Below are 25483 nucleotides of genomic sequence, written 5' to 3'. Positions count from 1 at the left end.
ACTTCCACCAGAAGTGGGACTTCTCCAGGTGAAGGGAGGAAGAAGCTAGGCAGGGCTGAGCAGTCCTCCACGGTGCCTGGGGTAGGTCATGTGGGTCATAGACGCCATACAGCACGTGGCAAACCTTGCTTCCAGCTATTCTGAACTTTGAAGCTGGCAGAGTCACATCTGCGAGCTCTGTGCAGGCATTGCAGGTGTGGAAATGCAAAAGCCAGCATGGAGACTGTAGCTCTGACATTCTAAGACCTAACCCTGGACACGCTGAGTAGCTGTACATCAAGTATTCATAGCAAAAAAAGAGGCGACGAGGGGAACACAAATCTATGGGTGACCTGAGGCAAATAGTACTGTAACAAACTGGCCTTCTTCCCCCAAACCAATGATGTGAGATTACAAACTGAATTCCATAGGAAAACCCATTAGGTCAATTGCTAAGTTAGAATTCCCCAGAAAACTTATTTCAACTTCAGACTTTGATTTACACGTAATGAACTCAATTTCATCTCTGGTAATTGCCTGCTTGTGCATCATGTGCGCATCTATGAACATATGCATTTGAGCACGTGTGTATGCATGCACATGCACCTGCATGTGTATACTCATCTCTGATCCATGCACAGTGGCCTCTTGCTACTCAGACAGGTTTTCTCTGCATTCATGTAAAGATTCAAGGTTCTTGCCTTCATGGAGCTGAGAGCCCCGCGGGAAAAGCAAATGTTTAGGACCCTGAATGGTAAATGCTGCCAGGAAGGGAAGCCAGAATTTCCTGAAGAATGACTCAATGGCAGAAGGGGAGGAGGAGGTGAGAAGCGGGGAGAGGGGAGGAGAACTTGAGGGAACTGGATGGTCGAGATGCGGGAAGGACAGAGACCGAGAGCAAGAAAAGAGATATCTTGATTGAGGGAGTCAGTATGGGGCTAGCAAGAAACCTGGCACTAGAGAAACTCCCAGGAATCGACAAGGATGGCCCCAGCTAAGAACCGAGGCAATGGTGGCAAGGGTGCCTGAACTGGCCTTGCCCTGTAGTTAGATGGATCACTATCTTAAATGTCACCATAGAACCTTCATCCAGCAGCTGATGGAAGCAGAGATCCACAGCAGAGCACTGGGCTGAGCTCCAAAGTCCAGTCAAAGAGTGGGAGGAACAAGACTATGAGCAAAGAGGTCAAGACCATGATGGGTACACCCACTGAAATAGTCTGCCTGAGCTAATGGGAACCCACCAATTCCAGCTTGAGAGGGAAGGAACTGGCATAAGACCAAACTAGGCCCTCTGAATGTGGGAGACAGTTGTACAGTTGGGGTAGACTGTGGGGCCACTGGCAGTGAGACCAGGCTTTATCCCTACTGCTTGTTCTGGCTTTTTGGAACCCATTTTCTTTGCAGGGATACCTTGCACGGCCTAGATATAGTGGGGAGGACCTTCATCCTGCCTCAAAGCAATGTGATAGACTTTGTTGACTTCCCATTGAAAACCTTACCTCTCTGAGGAGTGGATGGGGGCTGGGATGGGGGGAAAGTAGAGGGAAAAGGAGGAAGGGAGGGAGTGGGAACTGGGATGAGTATATAAAATGAGAAAAGATAGTTTTTTCCCAAAAAACAATTTTAAAAAGAATGACCTTAATGAGGAGGTCAATCCATAGCTAGATCATGAAGTCAAAATTGCTAAATTTTAAATAAGACTTCAATGTGGACTCTGACTAAGCCTTGTAGTGTTGGGCTCACCCACAAAGCGAGAATAACCAGGCTGGCAAATGATGCTATTCCTGGCCACCTTCAGAGTCGGGACACAGGCCGCCTTGCTGCGGATGTCCAGACAGTTCTGTAAAACTGTAGGGACTCCTACTCTATCCCAAGCTCTCATCCGTGAGTCCACAGGCATCCTGCTCAGCACCCCCCAGTGTAACCCCTTAGACATAGCTTCCTTAGCCCATAAGCCCCTTTGCTCTTCTGCGGTACACTGTAAGGTTTGGTTTTTTTTTTTTTTTAAATTTTGAGACAGGTCTTATGTAGCCTTGTTCCTCCTGCCTCCACACCCTGAGTGCTGGGATTTCAGATGTACAATGTTATACTCAGTTTATTCTACGCTGTATATCCGAAAGCCCCCCCCCCCCCAATGGATGGAAGCCTGTTGGCCCCACTCTGTCTCCTGGACACTCATTACTCACAGGATCACACAGCAGGGAGACTGTTTCCCACTCTCCAAACCTCTAGTCTGGGGCTGCTGAGCCAGGCCTTTCCTCAAGCTCGCTGCTTGCTCTAGCTCCCCTCTGAAGCATCCCTATGTCACCTGGAGCTGACTTCCATACCCCATAAGGCATCATTGAGCCACCAGGGTGGCATAGCATGGTGATCAGCTGACCAACATACCTGTCCTTTTTCACAGGAGGTTAAGATCAGGGTCAAGTCAAAGGTACCCTTAGGTCTACAACTCCCACGGCTTTTTTGATGGAGCTGGGGAACACTGAGCATAACCATTGCATGTCTATCAGAGCAGCTGTGACTCTCAAGAGAGTCTCTAGAAGGGGTCTAATAGCATTCCTCTGTAGAGGATGGGGTGAGATTCTGGCCATTCCCTCCTTTCCCCCTTCCCTGCTGTTTACACTCTGCCTCAGCTACACATGGTCCTGGGTCTCAGGATGTGCTATATGTGTGTGTGTGTGTGTGTGTGTGTGTGTGTGTGTGTGTGTGTGTAAGGGTAACTGAAGGTATCAGGACACCCCACTTATGCAGCCGTAGGGAGATTGTCACCTACAGTGGGGTAGATGTTTGAGTGGTGTGGCTGCTCTGGGGCCCTGTATGATCCTGTAAGTGACGCCTCACCTACCTTCTGCTAGTAAACTCAATCAGCTCATCGATTCCCCAAGCTAGACTACAGGGGAATCATTACTTTGGCCCGTTGTTGTCATGCTTTATGGGATAGGTAGATACTGGTCCGTGTCTCGTCAGGTAAAGTTCACACAATAGATAGTGACTGTGATCAAGGCAGGTCTCCCCATCCCCAGTGACACCATCACGGCTAGCTGACATTTCAAGTTACTCCCGCTACAGTGCCTTTCCCGTTTCCACCATGAATCTAACAAAGTAATTTATTTTTGACTTCTGACTCTGGGGTGGAATTGACGACAGACACTTAAGCTGTGACCTTCACAATCCTCAGATTGTCTCCATTTCCTCTGAGTCGCGGGCCAAAAATGAACGTCGGATGTTGCTGCCAGAGTCATCTTCCAAGTTTTGATCTATCAAGACCGTGGCTCTTAGGGCATCATTCAACATAGAATTCATCTATATACTTGCCACCCAACCTCTGCTTCATCTTATCCACAGGGTGCCTGCTTATGGATGGATGGATGGATGGATGGATGGATGGATGGATGGATGGATGGGTGAATGAAATTCAAGTCCTGGAAGGAATATGGATCTAGCAATGTAGTAACCTTGCCCACAAAGGAAGCAGGCTGGTAGGACAGTGTAATGGTTTGAATGGGATATCCCTCATGAGTCTCTGCCATTGAAATACTTGGTCCCCAGTTGGTGGCTATTTAGGGAGGATCAGGAGCTGTAGTCTTGTTGAAGGCAGTATGACGCTGGGGGTGGGCTTAGGGGTTTCAGAAGACTTAAGTTCTGTTTCTAGTTCGTTCTCTCTGCTTCCTGCTTGTGGACTGAGACGTGAGTTCTCAGCTACTGCTTCAACACCACGCCTGCCTGCCTGCCTCCTGCCACACTGCCTGCTTGCCTGCTGCCACACTGCCTGCCCTGATGGCAATGGACTCCTAACCCTTTGGGGCCACAAGCCCAAACAAACCCTCCCTGCTTTACGTCGCCTTGGTCATGATGTTTTAGCACAGCAATAGAACAGTGACTAAGAAAACAGGAAGACACTCACTGCAAGTGACTCAGGGTTCTGCACGCTGCCTCTTGAGACTCTAGTCTGTGTTCCTTCTGGAGAAGCTCAAAGTCTACCCCCGACCGCATGCTCAGAGCCTTGCATTCCCTCACTGCTCCTTGTTTTTTCAGCAGTGTTTTTGTTGACTATGTTCTCAGGAGCCTGTGTGCCTATGAGAATATGTGCGCATGTGTGGGTGTGCATGCTTACGTGTGTTCTGTGTACATACATGTTCACGTGAGTGTAGATGTATATGCACATATGAAGTGGATGTCTTCATTGTGGGTGTAGTTCCTCATACATCCTCCATCTTGTCTTTTGAAGCAGGGTCACTCACTGAGACCTGGAACTTGCCAAGTAAGCTAGGCTGGCTGGCTAGTGAGTCCCAGGGATCCACCTGTCTCCTCCTCCCGAGGGCTGGGGTTACAGGCATGGCATCCATATAAAGGCTTTTTCTAAAACGTGCATTCCTGGGATTGAACTCAGGTCCTCCTGCTTGCACAGTGGCCACTTTACTGACCAAGCCATTTCCCCAGGTCCCTCCTCTGAGCCTTTTTGCAATGTTCTCTATCCCTGGTCAGAAGTGGTATTTTTCATCTTCTCATCAGGGAGTCAGATCAAAGCCAGGGAACAAGGATGACAGAAAGAGCCTGCTGCTTGACTTGAAAGAAGCCAGTCTTGGTTACTTCTCCCAAAGTGCTAAAGATGTAAAAGCAAGTTCAGCCACCATTCCAAATGGAAGTCTCCTTTGGACACGAGCACACCTTTACCAGTTAACTTTGGTGCAAGCAGCTTAACCCACTTCTGCATCCAATTGGTCAGCCCTGTGTCTGCCCTTCTTTCCGAAGCTGTGAGCTGGATCTTAGGAACCCCACCGCTGGGTTTTCTGGACACAGAGTGAGGGCTCCTCCAGTCAGCGCCATTTTTCTGCAGTCACAGTCCAGGAATGGTATGCGTGGTGGGCTACGGCTTCACAGCTGAGCCCAGGCCAGTCCCCTAGTGATAGAAATTCTCCTTCGAGCTCTCAAGTCAGGGCTGTGGTTCTAGTTCCATGGAATGACATTCTTCTACTCAGGCCCTCTGAAGGAGGTCCTCAACGTTACAGCATGTACCGGGGTCAACCAGTCAACCAGATGTGGAATTAAACACAACTGGCTAGGCCCCACCTCAGAGGCACAGATTCTGGGAGCTCTGGCCAGAAAATGCGGATTTAAGGAACACCTAGGGCAGCATTTCTCAACCTGTGGGTGGTGACCCTTGTGTACGTGTGTGTGCGTGTGTGTGTGCGCGCGTGTGTGCATGTGTATGTGTGTGTGTGTGTGTGTGTGGTGTCGAGTCACCTTTTCACAGGAGTTGAATATCAGATATCCTGCACATCAGATATTTACATTACAATTCATAACAGTAGCGAAATTACAGTTATGAAGTAGCAATGAAATAAGCTTACGGTTGGGGGTCACCACCACATGAGGAATTGTATTAAAGGGTTGCAGCTTTAGGAAGGCTGAGAATCATTGCCCTAGGTAAGGAGTCACTAGTCTGTGAACCATCTTTGAGGTTGCTGTCTGAAGCCCTTGCCCCAATTATTTTCTGCTCCCCCTCCCTCTTTTCCTCCTTCCTCTCTTCCTGTTGCCTCTCTCCCTCTTTCCTTTCTTTCCACCCTTATTTCAGCTTTCCTTCCCTTCCTTTTCCGCTTTTGGTCTCTCCCTCCCTCCCCCCTTCCCTCCTTCCTCCTTCCCTCCCCCTCCCTCCCTCCCTGCCTCCCTCTCTTCCTCTCTCGCGCCCTCAGTCCTTACTTATATCCCATCTCTAGATACAGCCTAACTACTTAACAGGCGAAAAGCCGCATGCCTCCCTCACTTGTGAGCAGGCATGCCAACTGCTCCCTGCAGGACCTTCAGTGGCAATGCCAGGTCAGCCGCTCCCTGCAGCTCACGGGCTCTGTTTTGTTTTCACCCTGATATATCCTGTGAGTCGGGTGACGACAAACGAAGATAGTTCGAAGCTCGTTTGAGGCATCCTCCAGTCAATGCTGTCACTAAGCGTCACTGCCTTTGCAACTGCATCAGTCTACATCAGTGGCAGATGGAGTTTAAAAACAGTAGTCAAATCCACTTGCCCAGCGTGCATGAGGCCCTGGGTCCAATCCCCAGTGTTGCAGCTTAGATGAAAATGTCTGCCTTACTCCTGTGTCTGAACACCTGGTCCCCAGCTGCTGGCTCTGTCTTGTGAATTGTGGAAGCATCATGGGAAGGAGCCTCAATGGAAGACGCGGCCACTAGGGCTGGGCTGGAGGTTTATGGGCCAGCCCCACTTCCTGTTCCCTCAGTTTCCTGCCCTGCCAAGACATGAACAAGGAGACTCGGTCCCTTCTGCCACAGCTGTGGGCCACTCCGGTGCCATAATGGACTGTATCTCCTCAAACCATGGGCCTAACAGACACTTTCCTCAAGTTACTTCTTGGTCACAGCAATGACACAGCATGGAAGGAAGGGAGGGAGGAAGGGAGAATGGCAAGGGGGAGTGGGAGACAAGTGGTTAATCGAAAGAAACCTTGGGCTGTGGAGGTGGCTCAGTGGGTGACAGTGCTTGATGCTTTACCAAGGACTGGAGTTCAGTTCCCCGTAGACCTATCAGGTGGATCACCACTGTCTGGAACTCCAGCTCCAGGGTTCCCATGCCCTCTTCTGGCCTCCATGGGCACTGCACTCATGCACAGACCCACCCACCCACACATACACACACTTGGTTTTTAAAACATATTTTAAAAATGAAGGAAATCTGGGGGCATGTGAATCTCCACCACTGGGACACAACATGAGTTGCATAAAGGTCCAGTAGCACTAGAAGTAGGAAGCTGTGAGGCTTCGTGGGCAGGAGGACACAGGCTCGGGCCTCTGTAGTAAGAAGGCAGACCTCTGCATCCTGTGCATCTTTTTCAATGAGACCTGGCACTCAGCCTGGCAACATAGGACCCCTAAGCGATGCAGCAGCACTGGCTGAATTCAGCCTAGTGCGAAATTATGGCTCACTGTCCTGCGTGATTTTTATATTTTAACACACCCAGTTATATTATTAAGATAACACAACCTCATCTGTTACAGATAAACCATGAAATGGTAGGTATTAACAGGATAAAATGCCATTATATCTTCTGTCATTATCCTAGGAATAAGGTCAGTTCTCCAGTGGGGACTGTGGTACATGTAGCCTAGGCTAGCCTTGAATTTACTATGTATCCGAGGATGGCCCTGAATTCCTGATCCTCCTACCTCAATAGGTTTGCACCACTATGCCTAGGCTACACCATGCTGGGGATGGAATGTAGAGATTTCTGCAGGCTAGGCAAGCGCTCTGCTGACTAAGTCACAGCCTCAGCCCATGGCATGTTTTTCTTTAGGGAGCAGCAGACTGCATACTCAGCCCTCCGGGGACAAAAGTCTCCGAGCTCAGGCTCCTGCGTGGGGCCGTGCTCTCTGAGGATGGCACTTCTGTGTTCCCTTCTGGAAGGCAGGATGTCATCCCCTCTATCTGACTCTGGGACCACTCTGCCCAGAGACAACTCTCCTCATTCCGATGATAGTCAAGGTAAGAGCTCATCCCCACGGCACTGCAGAAAGGGGCTGCCTGGGAGCTGCTCCTGGCAGTTTCGCAACCCCATGCAAGATGGTGTGGGCATTTACCAAAATGGCATGCTCTGTTTTCCCTGCCATAAAAGGATCCAATCTATAAGACCAGAGAGAGAGGTATCCATCGGACCTTAATGTGGTTCACGTGCATCTGTTTCTCCTAGTGCCCCGCAGGATGAAATGTATATGCCTTTCAGACAGGAGACGGGAGCTCATTAAATGCAAGAGTTACTGGCTGTCCGCTAGCAGGTGGATGTACATATTACAATCTATATGCTGGCTGTTATCGTTAATTCCAGGTCATTCTGGGCTACAGCTGAGCTCTTGCGCTGTTTGTTTCTTGCAGCTTCCGATACACCTGAATATTCACACTTCATTAAACGTCTCAAGCACATCACAAGGGCAACAAATCTTTCACAAATACTCTCGAGCATTTTTTTTACAGCCTTTCTAAGGAACTAACACTTTACAAGTTCTATGTGTCTCTTCCTAAACTTATTTTCCCCCAGTTCTTAATGAGGCTTTTCCCCTCAGGCTAGCTTTCTTAGGGCTGAGAGGTGTTGCCTAGGCTACTGGGGAGGAAACCCCACCGGTGGACCCTGCATGTTACAATACCAACCTGCCACGCAAGATGCACCCATTGGCACAATAGTGGCATGACTGTTACTGGGCGAGTCAACGGCTTTCTTGCTAGTCTTGGGGTTCACTCTACAGGAGAGAATCGCCCCTGATGCTGGGACCCGGTCAAAACCCATGGGTGGAAAAACTGTAGGTCCTAGGGAGGAACCTACTGTGGTCACTGTGGCACACAGGGCTGCGTGTGTGCACATACACAAAATCATAATCCCATGTGAAGAGTCACCAAATACAAGACCCATCCAGAGATGATGGGAAGATGGAACAGCTAGTGGCTAACGTGGCAGGTAGCGACCTGTGATTGAGCAGGACAAGGAACCAGACACAACCCTGAAGATGAGAAACCAGAGAGTGGCTTTCTGATTATTCTCAGAGTGCCCTGTTTGACTATACTGTGACCACAACTTCAGGTGTGAGAGGTAGTGAGTGACAGGAGTCGTGGGTGGTGTGTGCGTGTTTGAGTGTGTGTGTGAGTGTGTGAGAGTGTGTGTGAGTGAGTGTGTGTCTGAGTGTGTGTGTGATTGTGTGTGTGTGAGTGTGTGTGTGAGTGTGTGTCTGAGTGTGTTTGAGTGTGTGTGTGAGTGTGAGTGTGTGTGTGAGTGTGTGAGTGAGTGTGTGTCTGAGTGTGTGTGTGTGTGAGTGTGTGTCTGAGTGTGTGTGTGAGTGTGTGAGTGAGTGTGTGTCTGAGTGTGTGTGTGATTGTGTGTGTGTGAGTGTGTGTGAGTGTGTGTCTGAGTGTGTGTGAGTGTGTGTGTGAGTGTGAGTGTGTGTGTGTCTGAGTGTGTGTGGACCACTTTCCTACTGTTGACTTGGTGAATGAGCATTGTTCCTTAGTGGTAGAGCCACTGTTCAGCTGTCATGCTCCAGTGTTCATGCAAGTGACCCTAAATAAAACTCAGTGGACCACAAAACAAGGCAGTATCAGGAGGAAGGTGCATTAGGATAAGTGGTCTGGAAGGGGTAGGAGAGGGGTAAGAGAGGGCAATGGGGTGAATATGATCAGCATATGAAACTGTAAAGAACATGTCATCAAATATGAAGGAAGTGTCATGCTTGAAGCTCCCCATCTCAGCTAGGGTTTCTATTGCTATGGTAAAACATCATAACCATGAGCAACCCAAGGAGGAATGGGCTTTTCTCATTCACATCACAGTCCATCACGAAAGGAACTCAAGGAAGGCAGGAAACAGGAACCCGGAACTGAAGCAGAGGCCATGGAGGAGTTCTGCTTCCTGGCTTGCTCTCCTGACCTTCTCATTTTGATTTCCATGTACCTCAGATTCGTCTGCCCAGGAGTGGCACTGTCCTCAATGGTTTGGCCCCTCACACACCAATCAGCAGTCAAGGAAACATCTTGTCTACAGATGTGTCTTCGGGCCAGCCCTACAGAAGTGTTTGACCCTGCTTTGTGTTAAGTTGACACACAGCTTCCTTCCAGTTCTCCGTGTGGCCCTCTCTCCATGCCAGCCTTGGGCTAAGCTGCATTTCCACACATCACACATACGACACACACACACACACACATACACACACACACACACACACACACACACACACGGGCGCATGAGCATGCTTGCTTACAGGTCACCACATTGAACTGGGCAGTGCATCAGTGCATCTCCTGATCACGTAGGGTAAAGCCTTCAGGGAGACAGCCAGGCATCTACCCCACAGGGCCTTTTCCAGCTGAGCATGGGAGGAAGGGCTCTGAGCTCTGGCCAAAACAGGGCATTGGATCCACTAGGACTGGCATCACAGAGAGTTGGGAACTACCATTTGGGTGCTGGGAATCGAACCTAGGCCCTCTTCAAGAGCACCCAGGGCTCTTAAGCACTGAGCCATCTCTCCAACCCTCAAAGTTCTTTCTTTACACAGCCCAGACTCACCTACCTAAGGATGATGCTCCCCACAGTGGGCTGTGTCCTCCCACATCAATCATCGATGAGAAACAATGGCTCATAGACATGACCACAGCTCAGTCTGATCCAGGAAATTCTTCAGTTGAGAACCTCTTCCTAGATGACTCTAAATTGTATCAAATTGACCACAAAACCTAACCAGGACATTCTACTCCTGGCAGTTGGCCACACAAACATATTTACTGCTAAACCATGATCTTCCCTTTCATGTCTGTCCCCAAGATCTCGTGCTAATATGACAATATAAAATGTACCTTTAAAAGTCCCATTCTGTAAAAATTCCAATGCTTTAAAAGCCCAAGGTCTCTCTAGAAATTCAAAATCTCTTAACTTTGGGTACTCATCAAATCAAACACATATCATATTTTGTGGCAGTGCTCCAACCTCCATGCCCTTAAATTCTGGAGACAGGGAGAGGGGCCAGGTTGGATGCAGGCATGGAGTCGGAAACAGAGGCCACCTTGGCACCGTCGGGAGCAGTGCGATATAAACCAACGGGGTCTGGTCTTAGTCAGCCATCCCTTCGGGCTCCACTTGCTTATGTGTCAGGTGCTGCACCTGGGGTTGCGAACGGAGATACAGAAGAGACCCTAGGCTGGAAGAACACACATCTATAAATCACAAATGAAGTGACAGCCACAGTAAGCTAAGGTGACTTCACCATTCCTGTGGGCCCTGTGCCGGCAGCGGAAGGACACGCTGAAGACTAGCTGCTCTCCTACAAGGTCAGCTGCAGGATGCGGATGCCGGAATGAACCCACACCCCTCACCCCCTCCATATTCTGTGCCTAGGCTCAGGGCTCTGAGCACACCTGGGTTTGACTTACAGCTGAGTGTAATCACCACTCAGATCACGATGAATCCTAAGTCCAGCGGGAGCATTTTTTTGAAAGGGGTGGCAGTCAAATTAGACAGATGCCAACACTGCTCAAATTCATCGTTTTTAAACTGTAGGACACAAATGATTAGTGGGGTCAGGGAATCAATTCGGTGGCCTCGTGTGCTTGCATGCGTGCATGCATGTGTGTGTGTGTGTGTGTGTGTGTGTGTGTGTGTGTTTATGCATCTCAAATTTGAGGTCCACACTGAGTGTCTTCCTCAATCATGCTCTACCTTATTTATTTATTTATTTAGATGAAACCTCACTATGTAGCCCTTGCTGGCCTCGACTCTTTCTGTACAGACCAGGGTGGCTTTGAACTCATGGAGATCTGTCTGCCTTTGCCTCTGCTTCTTGAGTGCTGGGGCTTAAGATTTGTGCCACCACCACACCTGACTTTCCACCCTATTTTTGAGTCAGGGTGAGCTTCCCGTCCTCCCGAAACCTGGAGCTCTTGATTCAGGTATAATGGTTGGCCAGCATGCCCCAGGGATCCTCCTGTCTCTGCCTCTCCAGAGCTGGGATTATAGGTGTGTACCAACATGCCTGGCGTTCATATGTAGGTGCTAGGGATCTGAACCCAGGCCCTCCTTCTCACACAGCAAGAAGCGCTATATCTACAGAGCCATCTCCGCCCTGCAGAGGAGCGTTCCTAAGAGACAGAAGCAGAATGAAGCAGGAAGAAACAGTCGAAGAGCCTGGTAAAGTAACTGTTCTTGTTTCATGCATGTGTACATGCATGTGTTCGTGTGTGCGTGCATGAATGTGTGTGTGAAAGAATGTGCATGTGAGAGTGTATGTATATGTGCATGTGTGTGTGTAAAACAGATTTCTTACTGCACATTGAACTGAATAGTTTCCAGTGGCCACTGCGCAGTCACCTGTCATGTGAGTGTGACAGAGATGGCATCCGTTTTCTTCTTATTTCATATACAAGCTACAGAGAAAACCCGAGAGCCATTTCCACCAGGCTTGATATATGCAGAATGTGAAACAGGAATGGCAAACTCTGGCGATGGCAGGGCACTGTGGTAACAGCCTAGTCTGGGAGGCGAGCTGAGCAACTTTTACGTTCTAGTCTTTTCCAGCGTTTTCTTGCTACATGATCTGGGGGAACAACAGTCATCTCTCTGAGCTTCCATTTATTTTCCTCCGTAAAACGGGGAGGCACGTGGTCTCAGTGTCTCATAATAGACAGTAAACGAAGTCGGGTAAGGAGCAGAAAAGCACGGCCAAGATAAGGGATGCTGGTGCCCTGTCCAGTGTCTTCCCTGAAAACACCACCAAGTGAGCCTCTCCTTTTCTGCAAACTCCAGGTGACCACATTAGCCTCACCCCGTAGATTAGCCTGCATCTATTCTGTTTGGCCTTTAGTATTTGGGTAAGGCTGGAAGAGAAGGGAGAGCCTGAGGTTAGAGCATCTCTGGGACTGGGAAACACGTCTTTTGTGCAATGTCATTTAATGCCACAGTGAGAATTTCCCGAGAGGGGATCAGAATGGGGCTTTGCAAACGAGTGCTCATTTACAACCCTTACTTTAGAAAAACCTTTCAAAGCCCAAGCGAGCACTTAGGAGCTTTGCTAATGTTCTCGAAATGTGGATAGCCAAATGTTTTTCCTCCATTTCTTTTTAAAATATCAAATATTTCTCCTTCATTACAAGGTAATGTTCTGAGACCATAATGAGTCATGATAGCACAAACATACCTGTTATGAAAAGAAAAATGATAAGAGGAATAAAATCAGGGGAAACATTGGTACACTCCAAGTAGTGATTTATTGTATAATTCGTCTTTGGACCCTTGATAGAAAAATCAACATCTGTGTCTTAATGGATGTGTTTTTTAAAAAATGGATAGAGGGAATCTGCTAATCTGCATGGGTTTGCTTGGGGATTTTAATGTAATCTATTACATTTGCATGGATGTGTATATATATGCATATATTATAAGGTATAATGTATATGCATGTGTGAGTGTGTGTGAGTGAGTACGAGTGTGAGTGTGCCATGGTGCATGTGTAGAACACACACATATTTATACATATAGTGAATGTATGAGCATGTGTGTGAGTACAAGTGTGTACATGTCATGGCATAGGTGATGTGTGTGGAATATATATGTATGCATGTATAGTATAGTATGTAGTGTGTGTGTGCATGTATGAGTGTGAGTATATGTGAGTATGGGTGTGTGCATGTATGAGTGTGAGTATATGTGAGTATGGGTGTGTGCATGTCATAGCACCCGTGTGGAAGAAGATGACTTGGGTGTCTGTCATTGCCTCCCACCTTTTTGGACATGGGATCTTCTGTGCATTGCTGTTTGAATGCTGCTGGCCACTTCTTCATCTGCCTCACACCTCCTGGTAGAAGCGCACTGGGGTTAGAGTCACTTGCACTACCATGTCCAGCTTCTCTGGGGGTCCTGGGGCCTGAACTCAGGACATCAGGCTTAGGCAGCAGCTTCATCATCTTCCAGACCCCCTCCCCACATTTTTTTTTGTGGCAGGGTCTCTTACTAAACCTGAAACTCACTGTTTTGGCTGTACTGGCTGGCAAGCAAGTCCCTGGGCTCTTTCTATGTCCATCTCCCTGGTGCTGGGACATCAGGTGTATGCCAGCTTTTTATGGGGGTTCTAGGAATCCAAGCTCAGGTCCTCACTTGACCCACTGAAACCATCTTTCCAGTTGCTGGATTACATTTTATACTCCAAGTCTCTCTCTCTCTCTCTCTCTCTCTCTCTCTCTCTCTCTCTCTCTCTCTCTCTCTCTCTCACACACACACACACACACACACACACACACACAGACAGACAGACAACCTCCTAGCTTCATCCCCTCCCCTGTCTTTCAAGGCTATTGAACCATTTCAAACAACCCCAATGGCGGAAGCCAGACACCAAGTCAGCGTCACTCAGGTAGGAGCCTCAGCTGGCTTTTGATGACTCGGTCCTTTCCCTCTCCTTCTGCACGATTAGAAAGTTGCTGAAGCAGACAGTGGCAGAAGAGAAATGCTTCTAATTACACAGAGCGTTTCGACCACAGAAGCTACGCACAGTGCCTTTTTTCCCCCTTCTGGAAACCGAAAGTGCTATTGATTTCTGGGCGAGCTATGAAATGCGAGCTACTCCCCACCGCCTTTTGGGTCATCATGATGGAAATCTGACAGGCGGCTCCCAGGGTGTCGCGGTTCTGGGTCCTCCACATCTACAGAGCAGCCAACCTGCTCTCTGACCCCGTGGAAAGTTCACTTGGCTCAAACCCTGTCAGAGCAGCGACGCTCCATTTGTAAGTTAATACGTCCTGTTTAAAATGCTCCCAGCAGAGGTCGGGAGGCACTGCTGCGGAATCTATTAGACGAGATTGAGGGAGGTTTTGGGGGTGGTGGATGGAAGCAAGACAGGAGCTGTCACGGAAGGTAGCAAGTTCTTCTCAGGCTCGCCCGTATGCCCAGAGCAACAGTCCATGCTGAGAACCTGCTAAGAAGGTATCGGAGAGATGGCTCAGTGAAAAAAGTGTTTCTCCTCTAAGTGTGGGGATCAGAATTCAGATCCGCAGGACCCACATACAAAAATCCAGGAAGGTGTGGTGGCCTCCTGTAAACTCAGCACTCAGGAGGCCAGGACAGGTGGTCCCTAGGACAAGCTCGCTAGATAGACTAGCTGGACTCAGCGAGCTCCAGGCTCAGCCAGAGCCTGCTTAGTACATAAGGTGGAGAGCAATTGGGGAAGGTGCTGAAAGTCAAATTCCACACACAGACACCAGTGAACCTCCCATCCTGGACTCACACACATTCAAATAAGCACACACACATATACACACATACACTCACACATGTGCACGCGCATGCATGAGCGCATTCATACCATACACTTAAACACACGCAAAGGAAAAAATTCCACATCGAGCCAGGTGGGCACAGCACACTGTGTACCATGCAACCCGCAACCTGGTGTAATTCAGTAACAGAAGCGCCTGGGGTATATGGCAGGTGAGTGGTGGATTCAATTACTTCAGGGCTTGGCACCATACTGGGTTCCACCTGGGGTGGGAATAACTTGTTTACTTTCCCAAAGGGGCTTCCTGGAAAGAAATAAATGTTTGAGGGTTTTTTTTTTAAATGTATGCCCAAGACAGAGCTGGGGGAAGCAGTGTGTTGTTGCTGTGCTTTTCTGTTGGTGCCAGAGGGCAGCTTGTGATTACCACTCTCCCCCATCCCCACCACCACCTTTTCTCCCTGAGAACTTAGCAGAGTCCCAAGAAAGTGCAGGGTGCTTTCTTGACCCTCTTTGAAGGGAGAGGGAGCCAGGCCCTGATAGGCTGAATCCCCCCCCCCCCCAAGCTAAGCATCCTTGGCCTCCTTCAGTATCTCCAGATTGACTGCCAAATTTTGTTTCTGTACACACCCATGATTTCCCAAATGAAGCTGACAATTAATTTTATGAGTTATTCTTTTCTCTCCCAATGTACAAGCATTTTCATTTCCCCCATTTCTGCTCGAAGGACCTACTCCAGGCCTTTCCAGTGCACAGCGCCAAGAGCTGTAGGACACTCCAGGGACACTAAGTGACCTCCTAGCTGCAAAGGAAGCTTGACTCAGCTATTGCCCACACCACCCCCCTGTGTTTAGGATTAAGCTCCAGGGTCTGCAGGTGGACTAAGTGGAAGTCATGACCAAGAAAGGTTGTACACGTTCAGTTCCCGCTCGTTCCAACATAGATGACTAGGAAGCAACCCAAGCCCTGCCCCCACTCCCTCACCCCCATCATGCTGAGCCTTAGTCTTCTCTGGAGGATCATACCTAGAAACCATGTAGCCCACAGGGGTGACCCGTCACTAGAAGTCACCTTGGAAAGGGAGTGGGAGCTGCCGGTGGCGCCTCTGGCAGCCATTCCCCTGCCTCTGCAAGCAGCCATTCCCCTGCCTCTGTAACAGTTACAGACCTGCACCCTTGCACCAATGGAAGACCACACTTCCAGCTGCACATGCGCAGGGATGACTCCCAGCTTCAAACAGGAGTCGGAACGACAAGGATTTTTTTTTATAATCTTTGTGCATATGTGTGTAAGAGATATATGTGGTGTGTATGGTAGTGTACATGCGTGTTTGTGTGAGTGCTGGCATGCACAGGGAGGTCAGAGTACAACCTTAGGTACCTGTCCTCACCTTCCATCTCTGCCTCTCTGAGGCTGAGATTACGAGCACATACCAGGACAGCTGACTTTTTTTTTTAACTTGAGTTCTGGAAATCCAGTTCATATCTTTATTAATTGAAGTGTCTCCCAAGCCTGCATGTGATCTGATTTGAAAGAATAATGTATCACCCAAATGGACACCCAAGTCCCTTCTCACTGCCCATCTCAGAGCTGGGAGAATCTGTCACTTTCCAGCAAGATTATTGTTCTTTTGACTTTCTATGTAGCTGCTCTCATATGGCCCACCCCTCTTGCCCATGTTCCACTGATGGATTTCTCTTTTTATGTTTACTTGACACGCTCTAGATCATCTGAGAAGAGGGACTCTCAGTCTAGGAAAGTGCATTTTCTTTCTTTCTTTCTTTCCTTCCTTCCTTCCTTCCTTCCTTCCTTCCTTCCTTCCTTCCTTCCTTCCGTCTTTCTGTCTTTCTTTCCTTTCTTTCTTTCTTTCTTTCTTTCTTTCTTTCTTTCTTTCTTTCTTTCTTTCTTTCTTTCTTGGAACTCACTCTGTAGAACACACTGGCCTTGAACCCACAGAGATCTGCCTGCCTCTGCCTCCAGAGTACTGGGATTAAAGGCGTGCGCCACCACCGCCCAGCTTGTAGTGCATTTTCTTAATTAGCAGTATATGTAGGTGGTGCCATCCCTGGGCTGGTGGTCCCAGATGCTATAAGAAAGAAATCTAAGCAAGCCGTGAGGAGCAAGTCAGTAAGCAGCTCCCCTCCATGGCCTCTGCATCAGCTCTTGTCTCCAGGTTCCTGCCCTGAATCTAGTAAAACTTGGGAGCAGAAACAAACCCTTTCCTCCCCAAGTTGCTTTGGTCGTGGTCACTTTAAACACAATAGTAGAAACCCTAACTAAGATGCCTTCCAACTCAGCATTTCCAGCTTGTCACTCCCTCTTAAAACTGTCATGGCTCTCTAGTGCCAAGTACATACCAGCCAGAGTCTTCAGCCTCAGCACCCTTTTGAATTAAGCCTTGATTTCTCTGACTGTACACAGAGCTCAAGGGCTCTGGCAATAGAATGGGTAGTCAGTTAATAGTAATAGCGTATAACCCATAGCCGTGCTCACAATTTTATAAAGATTTGCTTTATTTTTAATTATGTGCATGAGTGTGCACGCATGTGCATTTGCATTTGAGTGCAGTGCACACTGAGGCCAGAAGAGGGCGTCAGACTCCCTGGAGCTGGAGTTATGAGCAGTTTTAAATTGTCCAGCATGGGCACCATAAGAGCTCCTAACCACTGAGCCATCTCTCTAGCTGCTACGCTAGTCATTTGAAGTGTTTCCAAGTTTACTGTTGTTTTATTAAACGGGCTCATTAACACATGCATTTATTGTCCAGGCTGTCCGCCGTTTGCCTCTTCAAATGGGTGGTCAGGAATCCCTTGCAGATGGACAAGCCCTGCCTGGCTGTCCAGCATTTTAATATTGCTGCTACTTGCTGGGCAGGCAGCGCTGACTGTTTTTAATTTATAAAGGAGGATTTATGGACTCTTGGATGGCAACCGACAGCCAATCAATAAGGGCTGATAATAACAGCGTGTAATATCAAGGAACATTAGGTCTGAGGCAGGATTTGGGGAGAGAAGTGGGCAGTTAGAAACCTTATCATTTGAAAAAAGGTCAAGGCCCTGGTAGCAATAAAAATGCCTAAGCAAATAAAACCACACCTGTGAACTGAGAACCTCGTAAATTGCTGAATGAGAAAGAAAGGCTTAGAGACCCCGTGAAGGGAAATTGCTCCCGCCCCCCCCTCGGCCAGGATTTGGGTTGCTGCGGACCAATGTGGCCATTAAGAACGGGACTATTCATTACTGCTTAGGACAACAATGGAGTGCAAGTGGCCAATGTCACCCAGGTGCCTGGGGCTGCAACAAGAATCTTCCAGAAACCAGAGGAGGAATTAGTGGCCCTAGAAAGGCTTTACTTTCAACCCCGGGGCTGAGCCTTGGTATGTACCGGGAGGATCTACCACTTTCTGACATTCTGCCTCATTTCTTTGAGGGATGGGGGAGCACTTATTGATCTTACATTGTTGACTTATATAATAATTAAAAAAAATCCCAAATTCATGAACTCTGTTCCCAATAATCGTATCGCCTAAACTAAAGCAGTGCTGTGAACAGTTGTCAGTTTCAAAAGATAGCCATAATAGCAAGGCGAACTGCTCTGACCCGCGGACAGCTGTGACCCACTGAGGAAAGAAAGAGTTCACAGGCCTTTCCAAGACTGCATATAAAATCAGATGTAAGCCCCGCCTGCCCAAGGACCAGGTAACCTCTCGGGATTCTGGGAGTTAGAGTTCTGGAAGCTAACAACAAAGCATCTTGGTGCTACTTACCTGGAAAATTTCCAGGTGATGGTTCTGACCAAAATTTCACCGTGGTCAGTATTTAATACCTTTAATAAAAGCTTGTTTAAATTTGGCCAAAAGGGTGGACCTGTTTTGGTTGGGTGTGTGTTTGTGGTTTTTTTTTTTTTTTTTTTTTGCCAAATTCAGGATTAACACAGACTCTCCTAAGACTCCATATATTTTGTACCTAGACTCTTCTGCTCCCAGCTCCCAGAGGAACAGAATGCTAAGACACTAAGTATCTCCTCAGCAGTGACGAGGAGGTTCAGGAATAGGCAAGGAGTGAGATCCCATTGACTCACTTATGGGTTAGATTTTTCCGTAAAGCTCTTGGGAACTCAAGCACCCGGAGAAATAAAACACATCTCCCATTTAAACTGTCCACAAGGCTACCTGGCTGATTAGAAGGCTACAGGTCCAAAGCCAGATCATCTTGGCCTCTCTCTAGCCCTCAACATCAGCATTTCTGGTCCAGCTCCATGGGGTGACCTAGCATCTTTAAGAAGGCCAGGTAAAGAAATCCTTTTGCTATATACAAAAAAGACCTGTAGCTCCCAACAGTTCAGTCTGAGCATGGCATCAGAGAGCATCTGAGGCCCGGAGCAGTGACATTCCGGCTTTGCTGTGAGCTCTCTGCCAAGGTATTTGAAAAGTGTCTTGAATTGTGACTTACTCTGTTCTGTGACTAACAAGATCTCATTTCTACGGCGGAGCCTATCTTTGGGGACAACTTGAGGCTGTATTCTCTGTCTATGGTCACTAGTATTTGACTCCAGAATAAAGCCCTTATCCATTTTGAGGTAAGGCCTGTGTTTTATTGATATCCCCTAGAGAGTTGCATATTCCAAACAGACCGGACTGACTCCAACCCCCAGTTTCCCAAAGAGGTCCCCAACCCCCTGGCAACTCACCTCCTTGTAAGGTGTACTCAGTCACTGCCCTGCTGAAGACTCCCAGGCCTGCACCGTTGTAGGCAGCCACCTGGATCTCGTACTGGGTCCAGATGATGAGGTCAGTGACCAGGCAGTAATTCACCTCCGGGCTGCTAATGTTCCTCTGCTGATGCTCCCCGGGCAGGCCAGCCAGGCGGTACCTGTGGCAGAGAGGAAGCATGAGGGCTGGGACACCACCCACGGTGGACTGTGATGGCCTCGAGAGGATGGCAGAGGTCAGCAGGCATGGACGAGCCTTTGAGCTAGACCTGACCACAGCATATTTTGGTCAATGGCTTCATACATGCTATACTCTAATCTCACGGTGACTGTAAACTCCAGGTGAAGTGGAACAGGCTTTCAACTCCATATCATGGGGAAATTCTATTGGCTTTGTTGCTGCTTCTTCGAGGTAAAGTCTTGCCACTGTAGCCTAGCTGTCCTAAAACTTACCTGGTAGCCCAGCTGGCCTCTGACATGCAGTAATCCTCATGCCTCAGTCTCTCAAGTGCTGGGATTGCAAGTGTGCATCACTCCACCCAGACTCAGTTTCCCTTGTGAGAAAATGTGATAGAAATGCTCCCCAAACAAGAGACTTGCACTGTCAGCTGAGACTTAGACTGCCCCAGCTGCTGGAAAGAGGCTATGGAGATCCTGGAGGCTGGTGGAACCCAAATGATGCTCTCTTCCTCCCTCTCTCCTTCCTTCCTATTGAGACAGGGTCTTGCTATGCAGCCAAGGCTTGCCTGGGACCCATGATACTCCTGCTTCAGCTTCCTGAATTACACAGACATGTATCATCACATTCGAAAAGTTCTGCATTTCAGGGGTAAACTGCCGAGTGTGCACAATGACTCAGAGTCAAGGTTTTGAACCTGATCACTGTCACGGATGGAGAGAAAGGTTGATCTTGTAGCTACATTGCCAGGAGAAAACAGGAAGCCAGTGGACTGTGGTCTCCTGCCTTCTGTCCTAGTACCCTGTCCTGTTTCCATTTAAGAATAATCTATTGGTCCAGAGATATCCCAGATCTAGAGTAAGTAGCTTTGAAAACATGCTAAAACTTCTAAAGGGCTAGTCCATGGCTAAGTATGACCAATTGCTTTTTGGGGGGACCTTTGTGAGTTCTTGGGCAACATGTCCTTCAGCACCCTGAAGCAGAAATTTAAAGTTGGTCTTATTAACAAGATGGCTTACACAAACCATCTCTAAAAAAAAAAAAAAAGGCATGAATTAGGGAACGGCTTTTGTACTGTGGAAGGCCTTTTCCTGCATTATTTTGATTAGCAAATGTTTTTCCATGATTCCGTTTATAGAAGTTAATGTACTGAAGTAGCACAGTTAATTCACAGAGCTTTTCTGGATCAGTTCCCCTGGGTAAAATGAGACACGTACAGTCATCCTGCGGCTTCTCGAAGCGTCCAATTTATTGCCCAGTTGTTCTTGCCTCCGTGAAATGCGGCTTTGTGTGATACCCAGAGAGAGGAAATGACTGGCATGAAGTCCTCAAACAGAGAGGCAGCTGCAGACCCACTAACTTCTCACAGTGACTGGTCCAGTCATGGGGTCTTCCCAGCTGCTACCCTACTGAGAGCAGAGGGAAGGGACACACCCAGGACAGGACAGGAACACCCAGACCAACAGGGTTGCCAAGGCTGGGAAAACTAGAGCTCGTAAACCACAACTTCTTTAAGAGATATGCAAATGAGGAAGTAGAGAGAGGCCAGAGAAGTTTCTTCTTCAATCCAGGACTTCCTGAGCTCATTCTTCCTGTCTAAGGAACCATTTGTGCTTGGTAAGGTCCATTTGGAAGGAAACAGAAATGAGGAAGGGCAGGAAGCCTTGAAGGCATGAAGGTCAAAGCTTTCTCTGCACCAGGTCTTGGTGGGAAGAGTCCTCCCAAACAGTCCTGAACGGAAGCTCCGGGAAAGAGCTGCGCTTTTGGCTGAGCCCTGCAAGGAGGGCTGAAGGATGAGAACTTCAGTGTGTGAGGTTGGGGAGTTGCAGGTCCAATGTCTAATTAAAATTACTCCTGGGCTGTCTTTAGCCCCTTGACAGCCATTCCTTGCCTGCCTCTGTGTCTGAACTAACATCCTTGGGATTAACAGGCAAAACCTGAAATGAATCAATGTAACAGACCACTGGCTTCCCCCAACCAAAAGGCTGGGAGCGCTGTTAGCCAGCATCCGAGGTCGACAGAGCCTTCATTTAGGACTTCCTTTGTTCTTTGACTATAAAACTTCAAGGAACTATCATTGTGTCGGAATGCAGAATTTGAGGGGACCCGAATCTGTGTTGGGCCACGGTCACTTACAGTTGGTTCCAGAAACAAGCTCTTTTATTTCTGCTATTCAAGGTGGAGCTGTGCTTTCAGGGAGACAAAGGCTTGTGTTGAAATCTTGACTCCCACCTGGTGGGTCGGAGTGGGCGGAGTTTCATCTAATCAGCAGATTCATAATTGGCTCAGGAGTTGGTGGGAACAAGGTGGGGCCTGCTGGAGAAGGTGGGTCGCTATGACGGAACCTTTGAGGTGTACACTTTGTGCATGGCTCCTTCCATAGTCTTTCTGCCTCATGGCCTCTGTAGATCAGCACTGCCCTCCTGTAGGCCCTTCCACTCTTCGAAGGAGCCCTTGGGAACCATAAGCCAAGATAAACACCTCAGAATGAGACTAGAAACACAGGGGGAGGGAAGGGGATGTGAGGGAAAGACAGACAATCCTCACCCTGGGATCTAGTTTGTGTTTCCTGCCGACAGAGTCTAGAACAATCAGCAGATAAAGTTCTGAGTGCCTAGACATACATCCTCAGACAAGGCTGTTAAATCAATAAGCAGAGGGAGGATGTGGCCCAGCTGACAGAAGTGTTGCTGGCAAGCAGGAGGCCCTGGTTTCCCCCCCACCCCGCCCCAGCACCTGGTAAACTGCATATGGTAGTGCCCGTTTGTAATCCTGGCACCTGGAAGTTGGTGGCAGGAAGAACAGAAGATCAAGACCCTCCTTGGTACGTAGCGAGTTTGAGGCTAGCTTGGGCTACATGAGCATCTGCCTCAAAACCAACCAACTAAACAAAGCAGGGAACAACCACACACAACCGGGCTTACTTGGAGTCAACCTGCTTGCAGCCCTGAGTGTTCCTGCATCAGCAATCCCCCTCTCCTAATCTGGAACAGTGAACCGGAGCAATCTGCCTTGGATTGCAGGAATGAGAGGAAGGGCTTTACTTGAAACTGAGGTTTCACTTAAGCTTGAAATCGTTAAAGCTCACTGTAATGAGCCCTAGGAGACGTGTAACCCAGAGAGCACCATGAATATGCATCTCCACAGGACACCTTGCTTCACCCACGCCTTGGGGTTATCCACCATGGTAGTTCCCTATATGACTCTGTCTAAATATCATCCCTCCTTTAAGATAAGCATAAGTAAATGTTTAATTATTATTGTTGTTATTTGTGCGTGTATGGTCTATATGTGTTCATATGTGTGTGTGCCTGTGTGCATGTGGGTGTATGCGCACCTATGTGTGAATGTATGTGGAGGCCAGACATCAACACTAGCTTTCCTCTCTGCTTCACAGGGGTCTCTCATGGAACCTGGAGCTCATCCATTTGACTAGCTGGCTGGTAAATGAGCTTCAGAGATCCCCCTGTCTTGTCTGACTCCCAGCCCCAGCCCTGGGATGACTGACATGTGGCACCAGGCCCAGCTTTTTGTGTGGGTGCTAAGGACTCACACTTAGACCCTCAGTGCTTGCAGAGCCAGCCTCTTACCCACTGAGCCACCTCCCAGGCCCCGGGTAGATATTTCTTCACAGCTTTCTGGGAGACACTGCAAAGTCACCCCTGGGAAGATCTGGCTCCTGGGAGCCCTTCATTACCCAACCCACTTTCCAAGGAAAGGTTATGAGATTAGCATTGGGGGGACATGGTGGGGGACACAGGCTGAGGTCCTTGTTTAGGACATAAAGCCTGTCCCAACTATACATTCTCCTCAGCCACTTCATCAGGGAAGAGTAGGATTCACTTTGAAAATAGAACGGGCAAGGAGGTCCACTCTGGCCTGGGCTCTAGGGGTCCTGGGGACGTATGCTGGATGTCTGAGAAGGTCAAGAGGAAGGAGGACTCCTCGGAGCATCCTCCTTCCTCCTTTCTGGGAGGATCTGTTACCCTGGAGATGGGCTCAGTCAGAACGGATGAATTTTTATCCAGAAATAAACAGAAATAAACAGGAGCATTTTTTTTAAAGGACATAACCCTGAGTGCCTCTCGGAGAAACATGCTGCCCATTATTATAAATATTTTATCACTGTGCGAGCATCCTAACTACTTCTTACGGTGTGAGCCACCAAGGTGATTGATCTTCTATTTGCTCCCATGCATTGTGGGTTGGATCCGACACAGAGCCTGTGCCCTGGAGGGTTCTCGCTCCGAAAGCAAACTGCGAACTGAAAGCTGGAGCCTTTCTCAGAAGCATTTGCAGGCGAATGCTTCTTGGTACGGGTCTTTAATTTCCACCCACTTTGAAATTCAAAGCCTGGGGTGGTGTGCCCTCATTTTTTTAGGGCTTCCTTTGACTTAAGCTCTCAATGTTACAGATGCCCCCTTCCCTACTCCAATCTAATAGCACTGTCACCAAGAATCTTTTAAGGACAGTAATCCCAAAAAGTAGAGAGATGTGCAGTCTGCCATGTGACCTCATAACATTAGACAGTTTTATTATTAGGCTCTGTGCCCCAAGCGTGTTCAGGGGGACAAACATCACCGCCCTTACTTGACAGGCTCTGCCTTGGGGACCCTCCTTCTTCAGAGAAAGGCGCTGGTTGTGAGCAGGGCAAGCTAATTATTTTCATTAGTTGACGGGTGTGGACACGGGGGATGGCTAAAGTCGGAAGGAAAGCACAGCCTTGAGGCTCAGAAAACCTTAGTGTGAGGCAGCAGAAGGATGGGTAGGAAGGTCAGGCTACTGGCAACTGCCACCAACTGGAACAGAGCCCAGGGCCACTGCTGCTGGATGACATGACTGTCTCCCTCTGACCTTTTGTAAATGGAGGATGACAGCTGGGGGCAGAGATATGGGGAGCATGGGCACTGACTTCCTTTTGGCCCTTTAAGCCCCGTTAGACAGACAAGGCTGAGCTCAGGTTAGAGGAGAATCGTGGGCTGCAGGGAGCCTGAAGAACAGCAGGGAACTGGCTGTGTCCTGCAGCTCTGGCTCCCTCTGAGCAAGGGCTTTCCACAAAGGAGCCTTCTCTCCAGCAACCACCATCTCCTAAGGTTCTCTCGGTGCACGCAGAAGCCCGAACTCCCATCTCACTCCACGGTTAGCTGAAGTGAGGTGACTACAGTCACAGGTCCTTTACAGGCGAAGCAGATGGAGCTAAAGAACCACCATTCTCAAGCTGACATTCCAGCACTTGGGAGGTGAGATAAGAGATGGGGAAGTCGAGAGCCTCCCTGGCTACATTGTGAGCTAGAGGCCAATCAGGCTACATGAGACCTTGACACAGCAAAAAGACATACAATAGGGCTAGAGAGCTGGCGTTAGGTAAAGGTGCTTGCTGCAAGGCCAGCGTGATCTGGGTTTAATCTCTGGGCCCCACAGCGTGGGAGGGCAGAATGTCGTCTGATGAAACTCCATACACTAAATAAAGAAATGGCGTGAAACTACAAATGATACATAAAGGGAAGAAAGAAAGAGGCTTGGCGGGGGGACGGGGGAGAGCTTGTCAGAGTCGTCAGGAAAAAATCCACATCTCTCATAATGTAAATATCTGTGCTTTCTGACGGCCTTGGTGACCCCTGGGAAAGGGTCCTTTATGGTGGTGGATTTCTCCTGTAAGGTCAACACTTGGGAGCTGAAGGCAGGAGGATACGGTGTTCAAGAATGTCCTCAGCCACATTAGCAAGTTCTAGGCCAGCATGGCCTACATAAGACCTGTCTCAAACAAGAAAGCAAAAACAAATCAAAAGGAAAGAAAGAAAGGAAGGAAAGAAGGAAGGAAGGAAGGAAGGAAGGAAGGAAGGAAGGAAGGAAGGAAGGAAGAACAAG

The 25483-nt window shown here is 48.5% G+C and overlaps 1 protein-coding gene across 1 annotated transcript in view; it reads right to left on the bottom strand.

Moving 5' to 3' along the window:
- The window catches only part of Sdk1 (sidekick cell adhesion molecule 1), a 935030-nt gene that overhangs the window by 171149 nt on the left and 738398 nt on the right, over nt 1-25483 (bottom strand). The window contains exon 17 of the mRNA XM_038345621.1: nt 19417-19598. Within this exon, the coding sequence (XP_038201549.1) occupies nt 19417-19598 (182 nt within the window). The remainder of the gene's footprint in view (nt 1-19416; nt 19599-25483) is intronic.

Source organism: Arvicola amphibius, chromosome 10 (genome assembly GCF_903992535.2).
Source record: "Arvicola amphibius chromosome 10, mArvAmp1.2, whole genome shotgun sequence".
Taxonomy (NCBI): Eukaryota; Metazoa; Chordata; class Mammalia; order Rodentia; family Cricetidae; genus Arvicola; species Arvicola amphibius.
The sequence above is the reverse complement of the archived record's forward strand: the minus strand, read 5'-3'. Positions and strand labels throughout refer to the sequence as shown.